General features: G+C 34.7%; 1 protein-coding gene across 6 annotated transcripts in view; it reads right to left on the bottom strand.

The window, feature by feature from the left end:
* Positions 1-874: 874 nt before the first annotated feature.
* Positions 875-19,159, bottom strand: part of brp (ELKS/RAB6-interacting/CAST family member bruchpilot) — a 490,885-nt gene continuing 472,600 nt past the window's right edge. For 3 of the 6 annotated variants that reach the window (XM_071598643.1, XM_071598645.1, XM_071598647.1), the window contains exons 19-25: positions 17,321-17,866; positions 16,223-16,443; positions 14,788-14,869; positions 13,093-13,311; positions 11,484-11,644; positions 7,772-7,919; positions 875-5,620 (exon numbers count right to left, since the gene is read on the bottom strand). In XM_071598643.1, the coding sequence (XP_071454744.1) occupies positions 5,153-5,620; positions 7,772-7,919; positions 11,484-11,644; positions 13,093-13,311; positions 14,788-14,869; positions 16,223-16,443; positions 17,321-17,866 (1,845 nt within the window). In that variant the 3' untranslated portion in view covers positions 875-5,152. Of the gene's footprint in view, positions 5,621-7,771; positions 7,920-11,483; positions 11,645-13,092; positions 13,312-13,459; positions 14,605-14,787; positions 14,870-16,222; positions 16,444-17,320; positions 17,867-19,159 lie in introns of those variants that run through there. The other 3 variants (XM_071598646.1, XM_071598648.1, XM_071598644.1) reach the window with 2 other exon arrangements.

The raw sequence follows: 19,159 nt of genomic DNA, 5'->3' as shown, positions 1-19,159 counted from the left end.
TCCCCCCAAACTTTTCACTGAAATCTCCACCCATGATCATTAATGCCATGCATGCTAGAACACTGGAAGTGGTGGCATAACAAACACCAATTTATTTAAAATAATCTAATGAATAAAATTTAATAATATGGTGGAATCTTTGAAATGGTTTATGATTACACAGTTCATTATGAAAAGTCAATTTGATAATACCCAATGCCTGGTATTTTTTTATCTAGGTGGCAATAGTGGAGGCCTCAGCACATACTTATAGATCCTGTTAATGCTACAGCTGATTAGTAGTAAGATCACACTGGAGGCTTCATAATGTTTTGTGTTACACTAATAAACATGGCGATCTGAACCCATGATCTTAGGGCTAGCCAGCCACTGATACTAATTCACTAGATTAACCTACACCAAAAAATAGGTATTTCAATTACCCATCCAATAATTTCAGTGAAAATGTTCCCCATCTTCTTTACTTTGATTAAACATCTCTCAATTTCCCCACCCACACTAATTGTTCTAAACACGAACCATCTCCCTCAAAATGATTCACTTTCAATAAAAGTGAGTAAATAAGAAAGTTATTTAAAACATTCATCAGATACTCATTTTTGAAATGTGAAATTCTTAAACTTTAAAAAGTCTTAATTTCTCTTCTTAACTTTAATAACTCATCATATCTTAACTTTTTACCAACTGATTGTGAGCACAAGTTCTGGCAGTCATTCAAGAGATTTTAGACTCCACCTTCAATTCTTTGACTCTTCTCGCTGTTCCATGAATTGAAATCATCATTCAACCAATCACATGCTGTTCCCAGGTTTCCAGTATGGATTTGTGATATCAATGGATACTCAGGGTTTTCAGAAAGATGAACATATTTAACTTCATTTAACCTAAAGTTTATTTTCATAACAACACGAGAACACTGACCAGGGTACATGAGTGACCCTCATACATGGCATTGCCCTTCTTGGGGCCTAAGAAGAGGGCAATTGGTGGAAAAGACATGGGATTAATGGGCAATATCCATTCCGTGCCTTGAACTCAGTTTCCAAATTTCAATTGTTATGTGACTGATGTTGACTCATTATCACTGCCTCAAATTCAACAAAAAGAGGAATACATCAAAAAGAAAATAAAAGAACCATTAGCTTTTTTACTTCCAAAAATGTGTAGAGGGTAATTTGTCTAGATAATCATACACTCTCATCTCACAGACACACATTTGTGTCATACACTTTACATGTTTTGCTTTCTAACCTCTAAAAGTGAATGATTTGAACACTATATTCATTTCTCAGTTTTTTGTTCCCATAGTCAGGCATTGACTTGAGTTTTATTTTGACCATGACACTTTCTTCTTTCTAAAACAATGATTCAAGTACTTCTGAGACAAATATTTCTTAAAGGAAATCATTCCACAACACTAGAATGAGTAAAAATACCCCAAAAAATGTCAACATTGATGATGGCAATAGAAGAATGGTTACAAAGTGGCACCTACATAATACTCCCCCATGACTGGCCTGGTCCCACAGCATTACAATTAATGTTTTTCAACAGTCGTGTCTCATCTAAACACGTTCTAATTTTTGTAGGCCCATGTACACAGACATAGAATATTAATGACTGGTAGATTTTTTGATATATTACTACCAAATAATCTCTGTAACTCTTTTTTAAATCATGCTCAATTATAACAATCAAACATTTTTCTTCTTTCTCTCATCACAGCAAATGAGATATGAGGAAATTGCAACAAAAGTTCTCACAAAAGGAGAAACAAACAAATACAGCCAATATAACAGCATTTGGTACATCTCATTAGAATAACACTTTCTTTGTGCCATAGTCAAAACATAAGCTCTTACATATCAAACATACAAATAAAAGTTGGCTCTTTGAATATACAATTTAATATACTAAATGTATATACTATTTCTACATTATATTACACTATCAACTTGAAATACTTTGCACAACAGTGATAGTCAACAGTCAGCTCAATACCTGGTTTTTCTGATAATAAGTTATTTCCTTTGCTTAGAGTTAGAACAGTGATTCAAAAGACAGTTATCAAATTTCTCTTCGCAATTTCAGTCGCATCAACCTTGAATCAGCATCTGTCATTTCATAAAACCTTTCTTAACACGCTGATTGTGTTGGCGAGTACATTGCAATCATGAGAAGCTAGCATTACGACCTCTACTAGTGGAAGGTTGACAGAAATTGAGTGAATAGGAGAGAGAGAGAGAGAAAGATAGAGAGAAAGGAGACAACTAATAAAAGAAATCAAATTACACCTTGTTCATTCCCCCCATTAAGAGATTTAACATGGCTTGACTTTATTAGGAAATGTTGATAGATTGATAAATGAAGTACCTAATCACCAAAAGGATTTGGCAAAATCCTCCAAGGTGCAATGCACAACAATGCCCCATTTTCATCCCAATTTCTTCAAATTTGTTTTATTTTTATAATTGCACAAAGAAGTCAAGCTGCAGCTGGAGTCCATATTAAGCCTTTTTCTATTGAAAGAGCTTTGGGTAGGTCTTTCGCATGGGTGGAATATGCAGGTCTAGCAACAAATTCCATTCACTTCTATTCATTATATGCCTTCACACACAATCCACCAAGTGTCGAATTCCACAACTTTTGAATCAAAGCTAACACAAAATCATTTTTCCCTCATTTTCAGGCCTTGATTAAGAGCTCTCACAGCTTCTTATTTTTTCAGTTTCACACATTCGATTTTAGATACAACCACATTTACTCAACATGCACTCATGATTACACCAACTTTTGTACAAAGACAGAAAATCCCACTCAGCAAATTTTTTTTAATATCTCCAAGCAAAAAATTTGCTGTAATCACAATTTAATTATTCAACAAGCAAGAGAGAGAGAGAGACAGAGAATGAGTGAGCACAAGAATGATTCAAGCACGTACACACATATGCATTACAAGGATTTACGTCCCTCTTTCCCTCTCTGCCTATTTATTACACAGTGGAAAATATTATAAAACAACTGTTTACCTACAATGTACTTTTAGTTCCTTTTGCTTATTGCTGCTGCGTATTATGACAATAATGCATCACATCCATTTAATAACTTTAACACTCGCGAGCCAAATCAGAGTAACTATTAAAAATAAAAAAAATGACATATTTGTTTTTGCATACTTTCAAAATTTATATAATGGCACAGGTTATGGCAGTATAAATTTGAAACTCCTTTCACCGCTCAAGTTCATTATTAAATACATCATGCATGAGGAAAGGGTTTCTTTAGAAATCATTCCAACACAAGGCAAATCATTTGGTTAATTAGACATTAAATCCAGTTGAGGGAGTATGATGGAGGACATGTGCAGGAGGAAAGTTCTGGAAACATATGTCCCACACGTAGAGGTATTACTACATAGCAAGTTAGTTGAAGGGCCTTCTTTCTCTTACAGCTATACACAAAGCCAACTCTCAACATTATTTAACACTTGAAGTAAAAAAGTTATTAATTATTTGATTTGCTTTAAAAAAAATGCTCAACACCCATACTATTCCCATAAACACACACACAAACACTTTTGCATTATCTATAGTTGGTTAATATCATCACTTATCCTCATTTTTTCTGTAAATAGCAGATATACAACTTTTGCACAGGCTATAATCAAACTGTCAGCACCACAATATGTTCTTGAAGGTAAAACGGTATTCACCAACTCATGTCCTCCGATGATATATTGATAGTTTGTGGGAAGAAGTGAACTCTTTAATTCATCCATGCACACATAACTATATCTATAAATGGGTAGATGACAAAGCTAGACTTTAAATGACTTCAACGGGATATATATTTGGTCTACTTTCAATAATTTTTTGTTTTTATATACAAAAGGCAAATAAAAATCTTAACACCTTTGCAAATACCCACTGAATATAGCCCATATTTAATGACTAATGAATACTTGTTGTTGGTCATGAGTATCTTTGGACTCAAATCAATTGAGTTCGTCAATATGCTTCATATGTATTTCATGAATGCATGGCTTTAAAAACTTAAGTAGCATTGCTTCGTTTACCTATTTTAATTATACTATATTACATTTGTACACATTTACTTATAATTAAAATGGGATCCACAAACCACATTATCTAGTCAATCAGCTCGAAACAAATGAATGGTAAATTCTATTTCAACTAGAACAATTTCAACGCTCAGTTAAAATTAATGTGCTCTCAATTTTATTTGTAACAAAGTCACGATGATCAAACTCCAACTTGAATGGCATCATGTCAATAAATTCTCAACAATCCACCTGTACAACACAAAATGCTCACTAGGAATTCAGAACAATATACCAATTTATTAGAGAACAAAACTTTCTAAATCAAGAGATTCTCGGTCAAAATTAGCAAATCAAGTGTGCTGTGCTTTGTCACTGGAAAGCACCCTTCCAAAAACTTTTGGAAGACGTGTGTTAGTATGCAGTATAAATATAATTATTTTGTAACAAATTCCTGTTCCATTTCACTCAGTGCCTCATTTTTGGGTCATTATTGTCAATAGCTCCGTCTACAGTATAACCAAAGCACTCCAATCTAATACTCCCTTCCAAACTTGCCCAGCTCCATTTCTCAGTTTATGTAATTTTTCAATGGAATACCAACCACATACTTTGTGATACAGCTGAATGTTACATTATTGCTAATGCATAGCAAATGGAAAGAACATTGAAGATGGGTACAATAACCATAATTATTTTAGTTATTAATACTAACTCTGCTCTCATAGTTTTTAGAGAGTTTACATGAATAACTACAAACATGAGCTGATTTGAGCTTTATGCAACCAAAATATCATTTAAACAGGGAACATTAAGTACTTAGGTCCAGAAATATTTACTGAAAGCAAGCAAAAAATGTGAATCTTCTCATCAATTTTTGATGACGTAGCGGAATATTCCTAACATATGCAATAATGAACATTTACAGGGGTAGATGATGGAGGCAACAATAAAAATAAACTTAATAAGAGTGGAGATGTCCGCACTTGGGACCTATACATGCTCAGAAAATAAATTTCACTATTTCAAACATCTCCATCCATTCAATTCCAAACAACTTTTTGTGAAATGCACATAAGGAGTCATAATTAATTACACCAAGTCTTCCTCACCATCGTCGACGCTCTCTCCACAACTGGAGCTATCGTAATGGCCATTATGAGAGTCCACCACCCTTGAAGCCCCTCCACCTCTCCCGACAACATCTCTCTTCTCTCTCTCGGGGAGAGAAGAGCGTGTGAGAGCGTGGTTGCTTCCTCTCTCCTCCCACCCACGGCCATTCCCTAGGCCTCCCTCCTTAGCTTTCTCACAGTCCTGGTTGCAGGAGGGTTCATAAGTGGGCTCCTCATCTAGGACCCTGACAAGGGGATCCGTTGGTTGATGCTGCTGTCCTGAATCACCAATCTTCTGACTCGGGGAAGGTGAGGGAGATAGGGAAGGGGACCCCACTTTGTTGGGTCCACTCACTAGTTCTTCTCTACCACCCTTTGCAGTTTTTCCATCAGGGGTGTTGACCCCAAGGGTGGAACACTCTTGCATTAGACGCACACACTGCTCACTCTGAGGACAGTCAAACAGTTACAGTTCAGAATCAATTCTTCAAATCATATAAACTGCACTTAAAATGGGGTAAAACTATTTTTCATGCATGAAGTGGATGAGAAGTGAGCAATAAAATTTGTTGAGCCACACTATCACACCAAAATTTGGGAAATATTTTCTAATGTTGGAAGAAGAGCAATATTGCACAATCAAAATAATAAAATTTTTATGACCAACACACCACTAATGGTAACTAGCAGGATTGTATGACCCTGATATACCATTGGAATTAAGATTCTCATTCAACGAACTGAAATCACAAGGATAGTGTGAAAGGTTCTCGGAATCACAACCAGATGTCAGCGCTAGTGCAAAACATTTCCTGCATAGTAATTGGTAATCCTTTATGAGTAAACACATAATGGGTCAGTGCTCTGGGAAAAGATCTATGGTGTGGAAACCTCTGTTGTTGCTCCTGTGTAGTGATTTTTGAAGATGGAAAACATTGAGATTCGAGCAGTGAACTTTGCAAAGAGAGGTATGAAAGCAAATAAAATTCATGCCAACTTTCAGAACACCCTGGGACTCTACTCCATCATATTCAACTGTTGCCAAGTGGACAAATGGGTTCAAGTTTGGTGGACAGCAGATATGATTATCCACCTCGTGGTAAGTTAAAATGTGCCACTACCCCAGAAATTATTGCAAGTGTATATAATGATCACAGAGGATCGTGCTGTAAGTGCAAAAAATTGCTGAAGCTGTAGGGATGCCATCTGAATGGGCATAACACATTTTAACAGTGGATTTGGATGTGAGAAAATTAACTGCTAGATGCTGCAACTCACATATAGGATCACAGATCCTTCAGAATGTAAATTTCCAAGCAGTGTTTGACCCATTTTAAGAGCAACTAACAAGATTTTCTATGCCGGTTTGTGACCACAGGCAAAACTTGGGTCCACTACTATAACCGAACAACAGTCAAAGCAGTAAAAGTTGTGAAAACATATTGATTCACTGCCACCAAAGAAAGTAAAGGCAATATAGTCAGTCAGAAAGAAGATGGCCAGTTTTCTGGGATTCAAAAGGGATTCTGCAGATAGATTATCTTCCTACTGGTCAAACAATCACTGGACAATACTACGCGAACCTCCTGGACCAACTACAGCAAAAGATAGACAAAAAAAGGTCAGGTTTAGCAAGAAAGAAAGTCATATTTCATCAAAACAATGCAGGCTCACACACTAGTGTTATTGCCATGGCAAAAATATGAATTGTTCCCACACCCGCCTTATTTGCCTGATTTGGCTCCATTAGGTTTCCATCTCTTCCCCAAGCTCAAAATTTTCCTCAGTGGATGGAGAATCTCTTCAAACAAAGAACTAACAGCCAAAGTAGACAGGTATTTTCCAGGCCTGAAGTCATCTAATTTTCAAGATGATATTAAGACATCGGAAAATTGCTGGACCAATTGCATTAGTGTACAGGGAGGCCTCATTGAAAAATAAAAAAGTTCCACAGAGGTAAGTTGTTTATTTCTATTCCATTCCGAGAACTTAACAAGTTACGCTCATATTTGAGATAATGATTAATATTTATTTATCCATTTTTAATACCAATGCTAATAATTAAAATTAAGAATATACATGTAAAAGGTTGGGCTCTCATTTTATGGATTCCCATTCCAAATGTTTTCACAATGTATCTGACTAACATAAAATTCTTTTTTCCTGACTTTTTTCTAGAGTATTAAAAGCCTGATGAAGCAATATTTATGTGGATCACCCCTCATCCCTTTGCTTTTCAGTGATATCATAAAACTTGCTTTGAAAATATAGTTTTAATTTTTGCAGGGGGCTGAATGAACAATGATCTATACCAAACATTAACTGACCTCACCACTATAAGGAGCATTTTCCTAATTAGGATTTCCTGAATCACATATCATATTTCCAATTCGAATATCAAATTCCTAACCTTTTAAAATATTTCAGCACTTTTCTTAATTTTTGCCAAGTTTGAAACGAAAAAATATTCAAATTTTTAGCCTAGGATAGATAGCTACCCTGATGCATTTTTTTAGCAAAATTTAATAGTAAGCCCGTCAATTATAATTTTTCTATGTTTGCTGCTTCAATTGTGAGTGATTGGCTAAAACTTGCTTACCTCTCTACGAAGTGCTTTCATTAAACGATCCCGATCCGCACGCAATTTTTCAGCTTGCTCTGCCTGCCTAGCAGTCCTTAGCCCTGAGAATTCTAGAAGTGCTAGATGAGCATCCTTCTCACTGATTGCTGACTCCAGAGCTTCCTGCCTGAAAAACGAAAGAGATAATCATTTATTAATGTTGATAAAAGTACTGCGATAATAGTATAGAGCAGATATTATTTCGATTACACTGTACTTTGGGGTATAATCTGTACATACGTATAATTTAATTTATTACAAGCATGCATATTTATTTTTATTGAAATAAATCTTGGTAAACAATGAGTACACATAAGGTTAATCTTATGCTTTTAGAATATTATTTTTAAGAACTATGGTAACTTATCTATATACAAGCTTTATATTTTTACTCATCTCCAGTATAAAAACTGCTTGCAGAAGAAACATTATCAAAGACATTCTGCAATTAAGGAAAAATCTAGGAAAACAACTCTCAGAATTGATCAAATTAGATAGAAATAATATTCCATGTCTTCAACTTCAAGGAAATGAACAAATAAATTTTTTGAGGAATTTAACCAAGAATTTTTGTTAATTTTTCTGTCAAGCAAGCTTACACTTCAAAAGTACCTTTATGCCTTGTGGCTGAATATTTCTTACAAAATTAGGCTGTTATAGTATGAAATTGATATTATAAGATTCAATGAATATTTTAGGGGTAAAATACTCACCGAATTGGAAAAATAATATTACTTATTTATGTACGAATGCCAGACTTTCCATGCATAGCTTATGATTACAACTTCATTCATTTTTTCACAACCTGTGGACAAAGCTTTTTATACATTACATACATTAACCTTTATTGCCAGTTAAAATGAATTCCCTTACTAAATTGAAATAATTGTAATCAAGAATTGTTTTTTGTTGGCTCTTTTGTATATATATGTATGTATATGTGGTCTGTGCAATAAATGCACGAACTGGTGCAATCCAGCAGCCATGATACTGGCTACAGCCCTGCTCACTGGTGATGCTTGTTGCCTGAGATCCAATGAGCCATCTGTGATCCTCGAGCTATACCTATGGTGCCAGTTATATTAGTTTCTGTTGTCTTTGTTTTTACTCTTTATCGAAAATAGAAATTGACGGAATCACGTAGCAACAAATCAACGTCAAGTTTATTGGTGAATTGCAGTAAAAGTTATCAAGATATTAATGAAATGTTGACAGCTGTTTATGGTGATAATGCTCTGAAGAAAACATACGTTTTGAACTGGATTAAGCCTTTTAAAGATGGCCAACAAGACACCATAGGATGATACAAGGCCGGGACAACCTTTAACCACCTTCGTTGATGACAACATTGATCATGTGTGGTCCCTTGTCCACTACTTTGCCATGACAATACACCTGCATATTCAAAATTGATTTTTAGCCAGTTACTGGCAAAAAATTAAATCACCATCCTTGATCATCCTCCTTATTCGCCAGAACTCACCCCCTGCACCTTTTTCCTAATCCCAAAATGCAAAAATGTGATGAGGGGACATCCCTGGGAAGATGTGGATGCAACAAAGCAAGATATGACAAGAAAACTAAAAAGCCTAACTGCTGAGGACTTCCAAGGGTGCTTTAAACAGTGGCGAAGAAGATGGAATAAGTACATAACAATGAATGGAGAGTACTTAATAAGGGGACAAAAATGATGTAGACTAAGTTTTGTAAAATAAAGTTTATGGCCTCAGTTTGCATCTTTATTGGACATACCTCGTATATAAGGAAAAAGGGATATATACATCTGTCAGCATTAGAATTGATTTGTCATCCTTCAGATGCTTGAATCCTGTTGATATTTCTAACCTTTAGACCCAGTAATTACTAGTATAGGTGTCATTTCACTTAAGAGATTATTTTTTCATATAATTATAATTAGTAATAGTTTACCAGGTTAGGGTAGGTTTTTGATGCACCTGTACGCAAATGAATGCCTAAGTCCCAAATCTTTACATAAAATATACTTCAACCCTATTCTTGATAATGCATTTACTCATTCTTTAGCTTTGATTACTTTCAGTTCCTTTTGATTGCTTCTAAGATGTCCATTCTTTTTCTCCCTTAACCTTTCACACCTATACCTTATGAGTACCACCTTCAGCATCTCAAAATCTCTCCTTATCTCTTGTATCCTACCTTCTTCAAATATCTCCCAGCTACCTTCTCTCTTCCCCTACAGTTCCCAGCACATCATACTTGTTTCCCTTTCCATTAATTTCATTTTCTCCATTCTTCTTGATATCCACATTTCAAAAACTTAAAATTTACACTCATTCTCTTGCATAAACAGCCAAGTTTCTGAGTCATATAAAACTATGCCCCAGATTAGAGTAGTTGCCGTCTTTTCTTTATGTATTTACTAAAGGTGCCTATCACAAATTGCCACCTCTTGGTGAAAGCTTCTTCACCTTATGAAATTCTTCATTTGATGTCTTTACTACTTTGCCCACCTTCTAAAATATATTCCAAAATCCATTTGATCAAGGGTAGTATTTCATTATTGTTGTCTTCCCTGTTGCCAAATTTTCACTGCTGTTGATGGTCACTTTGTTGATCAAAATATCAGTACGAGTTCTTAAAATTAATATTGGCACTGACACCTTATAAACTCACAATCAATAGTTGTGCAACACCCTCTTTGTTATATACTGAATAGTTGTATAATGTTCTATCTACCTGTATTCTAATTTATCTCCCCCAATAAAGGTAATATTCTGATAAGATAAGAACTAGAACAATTAACAAAAGATAAAAATTATTTGTTAATTGGGAATCACTTAACATTTAATTCATAGAAAAAACCTGTTTAACACACCTCTAATGTATAGTAAGACTACATATGCACAGGCATAAGTTTATGTTTAATAAGGAAGAATGGTACTTACTTGTGGGTAAATGCCATACATATTGAAAAGCTAGTCTAATTGATAAGTTAAGCCACATCTATATCCATCTCATCAGCATAAATTATTAGAGAGAAATAAGAATTAAATAGGCACCTACTCTAAGGAACTATTCCTGAGGTAAATGTGTAAATCATTAAATAGTTTTTACTTTAAGCAACATTCATTTCTTGTCTAATCTTTTAATTTCTGGAATTTCACAAAATATCAATGAATGAATGATGAAAATGAATTTATACCAGCAGAAAAGTAGAACTTTGATGCACAAAATAAAATGAGTGACAGTCAACAGTCAATTTACATGCCAAGTTAACTTGCATACTAGTTTATCACCTCAGTTTTGCAGTACCGACTAGGTTTTATTGCCCATTTTTGAGTAATGGAAAAATTCAGAATTAAAGAATGTAATTTTTATTTTCTTTAAAAATATTATTTACTGCAAATTGTATGAAAATTAAAAGTGATTTTTAGGATGTATTGTCAACTCATTCAAACTATTTGAATTTATGAACTATTCCTACTCAAGAAAATATTTAAAGCTATTCTAAACTGAAGTTCATAGTAAATGAGACAATCGCATACCAATAGTTTAACAACATAATTGCACACAACAGAAATAGGATCTCTGACATCATTGGCCACTGCCCTTGAAGGAATTCCATCCAGTTATCCCATGAAACCTCCTTCTGAGGACCAGCAAGAGCTGAGGGAATAAATACAATGTAAACATTATTAATATTCAAACTCACTTCATTCGAGCCAGGTCTTGTAAATGTGTGTTGCGCTCAGAGAGTAGTATGCTTAACTTTTGTTCCAAGCTTTGAAGACGAGTCAGGAGGGGCCGACATGTGGCACAGCGCAATGCATGTGCTGTCTGAAGAGACATGAGCCTCTGCTCCAGTTTGCAGACCTTCAGAAATATATATATATAAGGCTTTAGGATGTCACAAATCAAATGTATGCAACTCTGAATAGACACAAAGAGTATATCATTTAAAAAGATGCATCGTTACTATGATCAGCTACTAACCATTGAAATTTTGCCAACAATTATATTATCAAAATATCTTTATGCAAAAATTATGATAATTTTCATTGTGAAGCCAAGAAAAAAATGTTTAAAATTACAATTGAATCCCACAATTCTCCACAAAAAACCTTCCAATTCCAACGAGAAATATGCATCAAAATTGATGACAGTGATTTATCTACAGGCAAATTTAGGTTTTCAAAACAGGGAGATGATTTTGTTTGTCTTATATGCATTGTGCATTGTTGCCCTTGTCCTTTTAAAATAATGTGGTAGCAGATTTCAATTGCTTCTGTGTTTATTGGTCTTACAATGCAATTAACACAGAAGCCATTGCTAGAGTACCTCCAGCCCATAATTCTGAAAAATAATTTCAAAAGAAAAGGTGATAATGGTAGTTAAACACATGATTAGGGACAAAAAAATATGCATATAAATATTGGACATTTCCACGAATGAAGAGTTTTCCAGTGTTTAAAATATATGATTGACAAAATCACAATAATTAGATATATTTTTGGCAATTTTAACTCATATCAATTTAAATATGTGAAAAAATGCTTATTGTTAAGAAGCATTATAGTTTAAGTATTAGAGATGTAGGAGAAGTATTATAGTTCTGATAATGCAAAATTGACAGATGCAATTGATATTCTTGGGTTTAATTGATGCATCAATGCATGCTTACGATAAAAAGGTCAAAATAAGATAAATTTTTAAAGAAGAAGATTAATGACATTGGCAAAAATACGCCTGTATTTAAATATTATGATCAATCAGCCTTATATTGATGAGAGTTAATTTTGCATAAAATCTGGTTCATTTAATTAAATAAAGCAGCATTTGTACAGCACTTGTATAACATTCTTCATTTTAAATCTTCTCCAGATTTCCCTGGTCATAGATGTGGTAAATGAGTCAATGGCTACATTAAATGATTTCTGGACTTAATATGGTAGTCCAAAAACCCTGTCTTAGATTTGATTGCCCTTTTTTTTGACCAAAACCATGAGAACTTAGTGGAAAAATACTTGTATTTATACAATCTTGTGAATATCACGTTGAATTTTTAATGTTCACATTAAAAAGGTAATTTAAAACATATTATAGCAAGGTTAACCATTGTTTTTCCCCAAAACAACTAAAAATCACAGTAATATTTCCAATGTTTATTAATCATTGACTTCATGTTGGATATAACTTAAAGGATTCATGGCATTCAGCCGTCTCATCAATACTGTTTTTGGTCTACTTTGGCATATCAAAATGACAAACGAAATAGGCATTAAATTAATTGACATAATATGCAATTTAAGATGTTTACACACCTTTTCTGCGATTGCTGCTCTCCTCTCCTCTTCTTCCTTGAGGGTTATCTCTCTCTCAGCTGTTATCCTCACGCTCTGTCTCAGCGCTTCCTCCAACTCCTCAATCCTCTCCTCCCGTTCCCTCAATGCAGCACTCACAGGACTCCCCCCATCGTTCTCCGTTGCACACCCCACGTCTTGCAGCTGAGGCTTGCTCCCTGGCGCCGTGACAGCACTTTCCTGCATTTCAGACACCATCTCATCTCTTACCTTTGTTTCAACCTGCTCAATCCACCTGAGTCCACCACGTCCCTCACTCCCTGCACCCCCACTCCCCATTGCAGCTTCCCCCTCCTTCAACCCCACCTCCTCAACCTGGAGGCCTCCGACCTGTTGCAGTCGCAATTTGAAGGGTTTTGGATACCAGAGTTTGAGCAAAATTGTAATTGGACTCAAGCAGGGAAACAAAAAATAAAAATGACATAGGTTCAACTAAAAAATGCTCACGTGTACAGAAATTAATCATAGATGTAAATGCACAAAAAAAAACATCAGGATGGTAAGCAAATTAATAACAGTGGATAGGAGACAAAATGTTGAAGAGCAGAGTGATCAAGTCGATAAAAGCTCAGCTGTGATGAATTATGCTAATGAGTAAGCCTGAGAGATGCCACTTTTTTTTCTTAAGAGTAGGTATCATGGACACTTTTGGTAAAACTTTAGTCTAGAATTGGAAGCAGAGAGAAGCTTTTAAGATTTACTTAGAGTACTTCATCCAAATTAAATGCAAGGTGTTGAATCAAGTCCTTAGCTGAGAGAAAACTTGGATGATATATATCTTGAGATGGAATCTATTTTCGAGTGGATAAAAATAATGGTAAATTGGCAATGCAGTTGTGGTGCTCATCTCCTTACACAACAGTGGCAGTGAAATAAATAAGAATTATGATAATTGGACACAAGCCCAGTCTTAGTTTTTTCCCCAAAACTATCTCTCGCTCATTGATTCCCACTGCTATTCTAATTACCTTCACGTGTGCTTATAAGCTCAATTTTAATTTTGCGACTCAAAAAAAATTCATGTGGCACATTTGTGACTGACCGGTGCAAACTTGCAAACACATTCCTCACACCTCAAGTGGCGAAATATAGATAAACCTTTGCACACAATTTCCCCTTGCAAGAGAAAAAACTGAACACTATCATTTAGCTCCTTTTTTCAGTCTGTAAGCTAATAAAGCTTTCTGACATTAAAGTCAATATGTAGTAACAAGAGCAACAGCAAAGGCATCAGCAACAAATCTATTGTGGCAAAAGTTCCTTTCCTTTGCTGAGGGCCCAAGAGATGGGCTCCTAACACTCCCTCTGGCATTAATTTGCATAACCACAACAATCCAAACTGTACAAAAGATAATGACAATGTATTCATATATAAATTTGCTCTAAAATTAAAGGAAATGTCATTGAGTGGAGGAATGAATGAGGGAGAGAGGCTTAAAAGAAGCTTTTCAAAAAGCCAGCAGGGCCAGAAGCCTGGGGTTAGGGAAAAAGAAATGATTAGCAAAATAAAACAATATGAAACATAATAAAAGGATAAGAAATAGGATAGGTTAAGGAGCAAGAGAAGAAAGAACAAGATTTGTTAGTAGATCATTCACGTAAACCTAGCCTAGGGTTATAATATATGAGTGCAGCATTAAAATAAATAAAGCTTACCTCTTCCCTCTTTCTCTGCTCCTCCAATTGTGCATTTGTTGCCTGCTGACTCTTCAGCTTAGCTTGTGCATTCTTCAAAGCACTGGAGAATAAATAGAGAGAAAAATTTGTAATAATATATTAAAGAAACTATTCTAGTATGTACTTGAGGAACGTGTATACACAAGGAAACAGAAACAGCATGAAATACTATTCATTTACGAGTACATAATTTACTAATAGATTTTATTATCTGCAATCTATACTGTGCTTTGAAAAACAATAGCATCTACATACCATCATACTTTCAATAGGTTCATGAATATTAAAGTATAAAAACATAAAATTATGATCTTACCAACAGCCTAAAACAAAATATAATTAAATAAATAGTGGGCAGAAAAAGGCCTGCTATAAGGCAAGTCCTTTAATGTACATGTAATATTGCAAATCACAAACTACAGGGAAAAGTATGCATGATAAGTGGATTTTGCCATTAGATAACTATGTAAGAGATAAATAAGGAGTTATAAATTGAAGCTTTGAAAAATTTTCCCCCTATTGGACATTTTCCTGATAGGGAGGCAACACAAATCATCATAATACTGATTCCACCACAAAAATTCACTAACCCACCTCTCATGCATTATTACTTGAATTTTTAAACTATAACGTTCATATAACTCTCTATCCATCAATGAATACTGGTCTACATTTTATGCCTTCACCAAAACTCCGCTACATGTTTCAGAAAATATTTAAGCCAAAAATTCAGAATGCCTGCTTCTTAAGGGTTGCTTCTATACTGTCTAAATTTCCTTAACTAAAATTTAATAAACTAAACTAAACAAAATAAACAGTTGTGCTGAAACTATGAGTTTCCTACAAAATTAAATCATATATAGATGAGCAAATTGAGAAGCGTCACGCTTGATGTGGAAGTCGAACATAATGAATAACTGATCAAAGTACTTTTCCACTTAATAAAATTTTTTTATTTTACGACCAGGTTTTGATGTACTATATCATCATCACCTGATGATGATGTAATACATCGAAACCCGGTCGTTAAAAAAAAAATTTTATCAAGTGGAAAAGTGCTTCGATCAGTTATTCATATAGAGACGAGACTGGAAATTTATTAATCTAATGTTTTAAAATGGTTGTAAAAATGATATAATTATACATGTTCTTTATTAGATTTGATATCAGAGACAAGATTTGGTATTTAAATGTGAGAGTTTTGATTTTAATGTCAATCCCTATAACTTATTTTAATGCAATGATTGTATACTCACATCCACACACATATTACCATAGATAGATGATAACGAGTGAGATAAATTATTCAGAAGGGAAATTAAAATCTAGCAAAGTCAACTCATATATAACTTTTACATGGTATGAAAATGGAATGGTTTGAGGAAACTACAGGCAAAAGAGAATTGAAACTCACTCTTGTAGCTCCCTTATGGCTTTGTCCTTGGAATTCTGTTCCTCTTGTGTCATCTGTACAAGTTGCAGCAAGCGGTCCGTCTCTGCCTGAGCTTGTTTGGCCTCAGCCTTGGCCTTCTCAGACTCCTGTTCAAGCACCGCCAGCCGCTTGCCCATTTCTCCAGCATCTCCTCCTGCAGCCGCCGCTGCAGCAGCGCCTTTGGCCAACATCTGCTGTTTCTGCTGGTTTAATGGCAAAATAGGCTTCAATTTTTGCTAAGTACATAACCAAGAAAACCCCTTCCTACAAATACTAACTCAAGTATTGGATTTAATTATTATGCTTGAGGATATTAACTTGAATCTCATTCCACAGAAAAATTAAAATATGTTTTTCAGTAGAATGCAAAGGAAAAGATGAGAAAAATAAGAAAAATTATGATACAAAAAACTTTTAAAAATTACAATGGTTAACTCTTCCTTTATTTGAAACAAAAAAAATCATGAGGTAATAATTTTAAATGGTCATGCTGGAAAATACCACATCTGTTTAGACTATATGCAACTTTCAATGCAACGTAATATTCATAATATATGAAAAAATAATATTCATATTTTATAACTATAAGGTTGATAAGCTAAAATAATTTTATTCAGTGACTATTCCAATTTTTTTAATTAAACATAATATTCTGATTGAAATAAATCAAAGACTAATTTTTATGCAATTTTACAATAATAAGAGACCCAAGTAAATTACTTGTGTAGAGAAGGAAAAACTTTTTCAATGGATTAATACATGCCATTAACTGATAGAAGGAGGAGGAATGGAAAAGAGTTGAAGGAATATCTATCTTTTGCAGGGATCAATGGATAATCCACCCATTGGATAACCATAGATATTATAATCAGCACTCCACTGTATTTTAAGAGTAATTCCAATTAATAATTTTTTGGTTCAATCCTGGAGAAACTAAACTGAATATGAATGCTTTTATGTAAGACATGTATGTATGATGGGGAAGTTAAATTGCATCTAGATGAAAACTTTTACTAGTGCACATGGTATCAAATTATGACGAAGACTGTACCATGGAGTTTCCCATTTCCAAATCCCTACCTTCTGCAGTTGTGCCTCCTGCTGTTCCAGATCTTTCCTCCTCTTTTTGAATTTTGCATCTGCATCTGCAAAGGCCTTCTCCCTCTCCTCCAGCTGCTGCCGTTGCTGCTGCAGTTGCTGTTGCTGCTGCTGCAATTGCTGCTGCATCTGCTGCATCTGTTGTGGCTGATGCTGTGACTGCTGTTGCAGTTGCTGTGACTGCTGTTGCAGCTGCTGAGACTGCTGTTGCAGCTGCTGCTGCAGTTGCTGCACCTGCTGCTGTAGCTGCTGGACCTGCTGGGGGGCCTGCTTGCCTCCTGCAGCCGCAGCTGCTGCAGCCCTCCTGCCTTGCTCCTCTGCATTCCTCCTTGCCTCCTCCGCCTTCTTCCACTGCTCCTCCAGCTGCTTCTTGCCCTCCTCCATGTGCCTTCTCTGCTCCTCCATGTGTCTCCTCTGCTCTTCCAACTGCCGCCTCTGGTCCTCCAGCTGCTTTCGGGCCATGTCTGACTCCTGGCCTGACCTGGCTGCCCCACTGGCCAGCTTCTGATTTGCCTCATGCAGATCCAGCTGTGAGCCATTATCAGGAAGGGATAAATGTTAGGGAAATAATGAGTAACTGTGAGACTATTTCCATCTTTGTACAAAGCAACTCAGCCAACAAGACCAAAGAATTAATTATTTGGAACAAATTTCATCATGTGTTACATAAGTAACCATGGATTCACTACAACCAATAAGAAATTATAAGCATCTTAACATACACTTCACATGACACCTTGAATGGTTTCAATACCATGATGCCATAATGATGATGTTCATTAAGAATAGCAGGATTTCCAGGGTAGGCTATTGATTAGCTCACAGCATTAACTAGTTAAGGCATAAACTAGTTAATTAAGTGTGAATTTTTTTTCAGAGGTTTGTATTTCTGCCATAATATTTGCAGAATTCATCACGATGGTAGAAGACAAATCTTTGGAAAATTCAACTTAGATTCTCACTTGACAAATAGGAATACATGTTTGGCCATATAAACAGACTTTAAACGAGAAAATTCCGAATGTATTCAGCATTATTTTATCTCAAAATGGTTTTAAGCCAAATTCCAACATGATACGTGCAAAAATTAATTCTTAAAAATTGTGTAAGACGTATGATATATTTAGTTTACCTTTGAGTACATTTAAATTATAAAAAAAACATTACCTTTATCAAATATCAAATTTAACACACTCATGCTATGCACACCACCAAAATTTTAAAAAAATATCTTAGTAATTAAGTAATCAAATCCTGTGCTTCTTAACATACAGACTGGAGATTGTGCCATCAGCAAACTTCTGTTGAATGGTTTTCACTAATAGCCAACTCAAAAATAAGTCAGGAATCATTTCTGGATTCTAAAAAAGCAAAATAAAATGAAGGAAAAAGCTATTAATCATCAGGTAGTATGAAATAATTGGTAGTTCTAAAAAATTCTACAAAGAAATAGGTAACAATAAATGAAATGCCTGCTAAAATGAATGAAGACCATTTTCTTTAGATAATTATTCAAGTTAAATTTGCAAGTAAAAAATACACAAATATTTTTAACTCAAGAAGGTAATAAATAATAAATGAAATCATCATAGAAGGAAATATAATAAAAAAATATATACAAGTAATACTCATAAGTTAAAATTTTAAGAATAGGTATACAAAGGGAGTGAAGGAAAACATTTGGCTATTTAATAACAGAAATGAAGATTACAGCCATCTGAACCCATCAACTATTCATGTTATTAGTAATACATACTGATGTACTTTTGTAACCAATTCATAAATTACTTGGTACTTTTTCAATTAATACTGCAGCTCCAA

The sequence above is a fragment of the Hetaerina americana genome, unplaced genomic scaffold (assembly GCF_022747635.1).
Source record: "Hetaerina americana unplaced genomic scaffold, ioHetAmer1.1.p SCAF_10, whole genome shotgun sequence".
NCBI classification, from domain to species: domain Eukaryota; kingdom Metazoa; phylum Arthropoda; class Insecta; order Odonata; family Calopterygidae; genus Hetaerina; species Hetaerina americana.
Note: the sequence above shows the minus strand (reverse complement) of the source record. Positions and strands in the feature narration are given on the sequence as shown.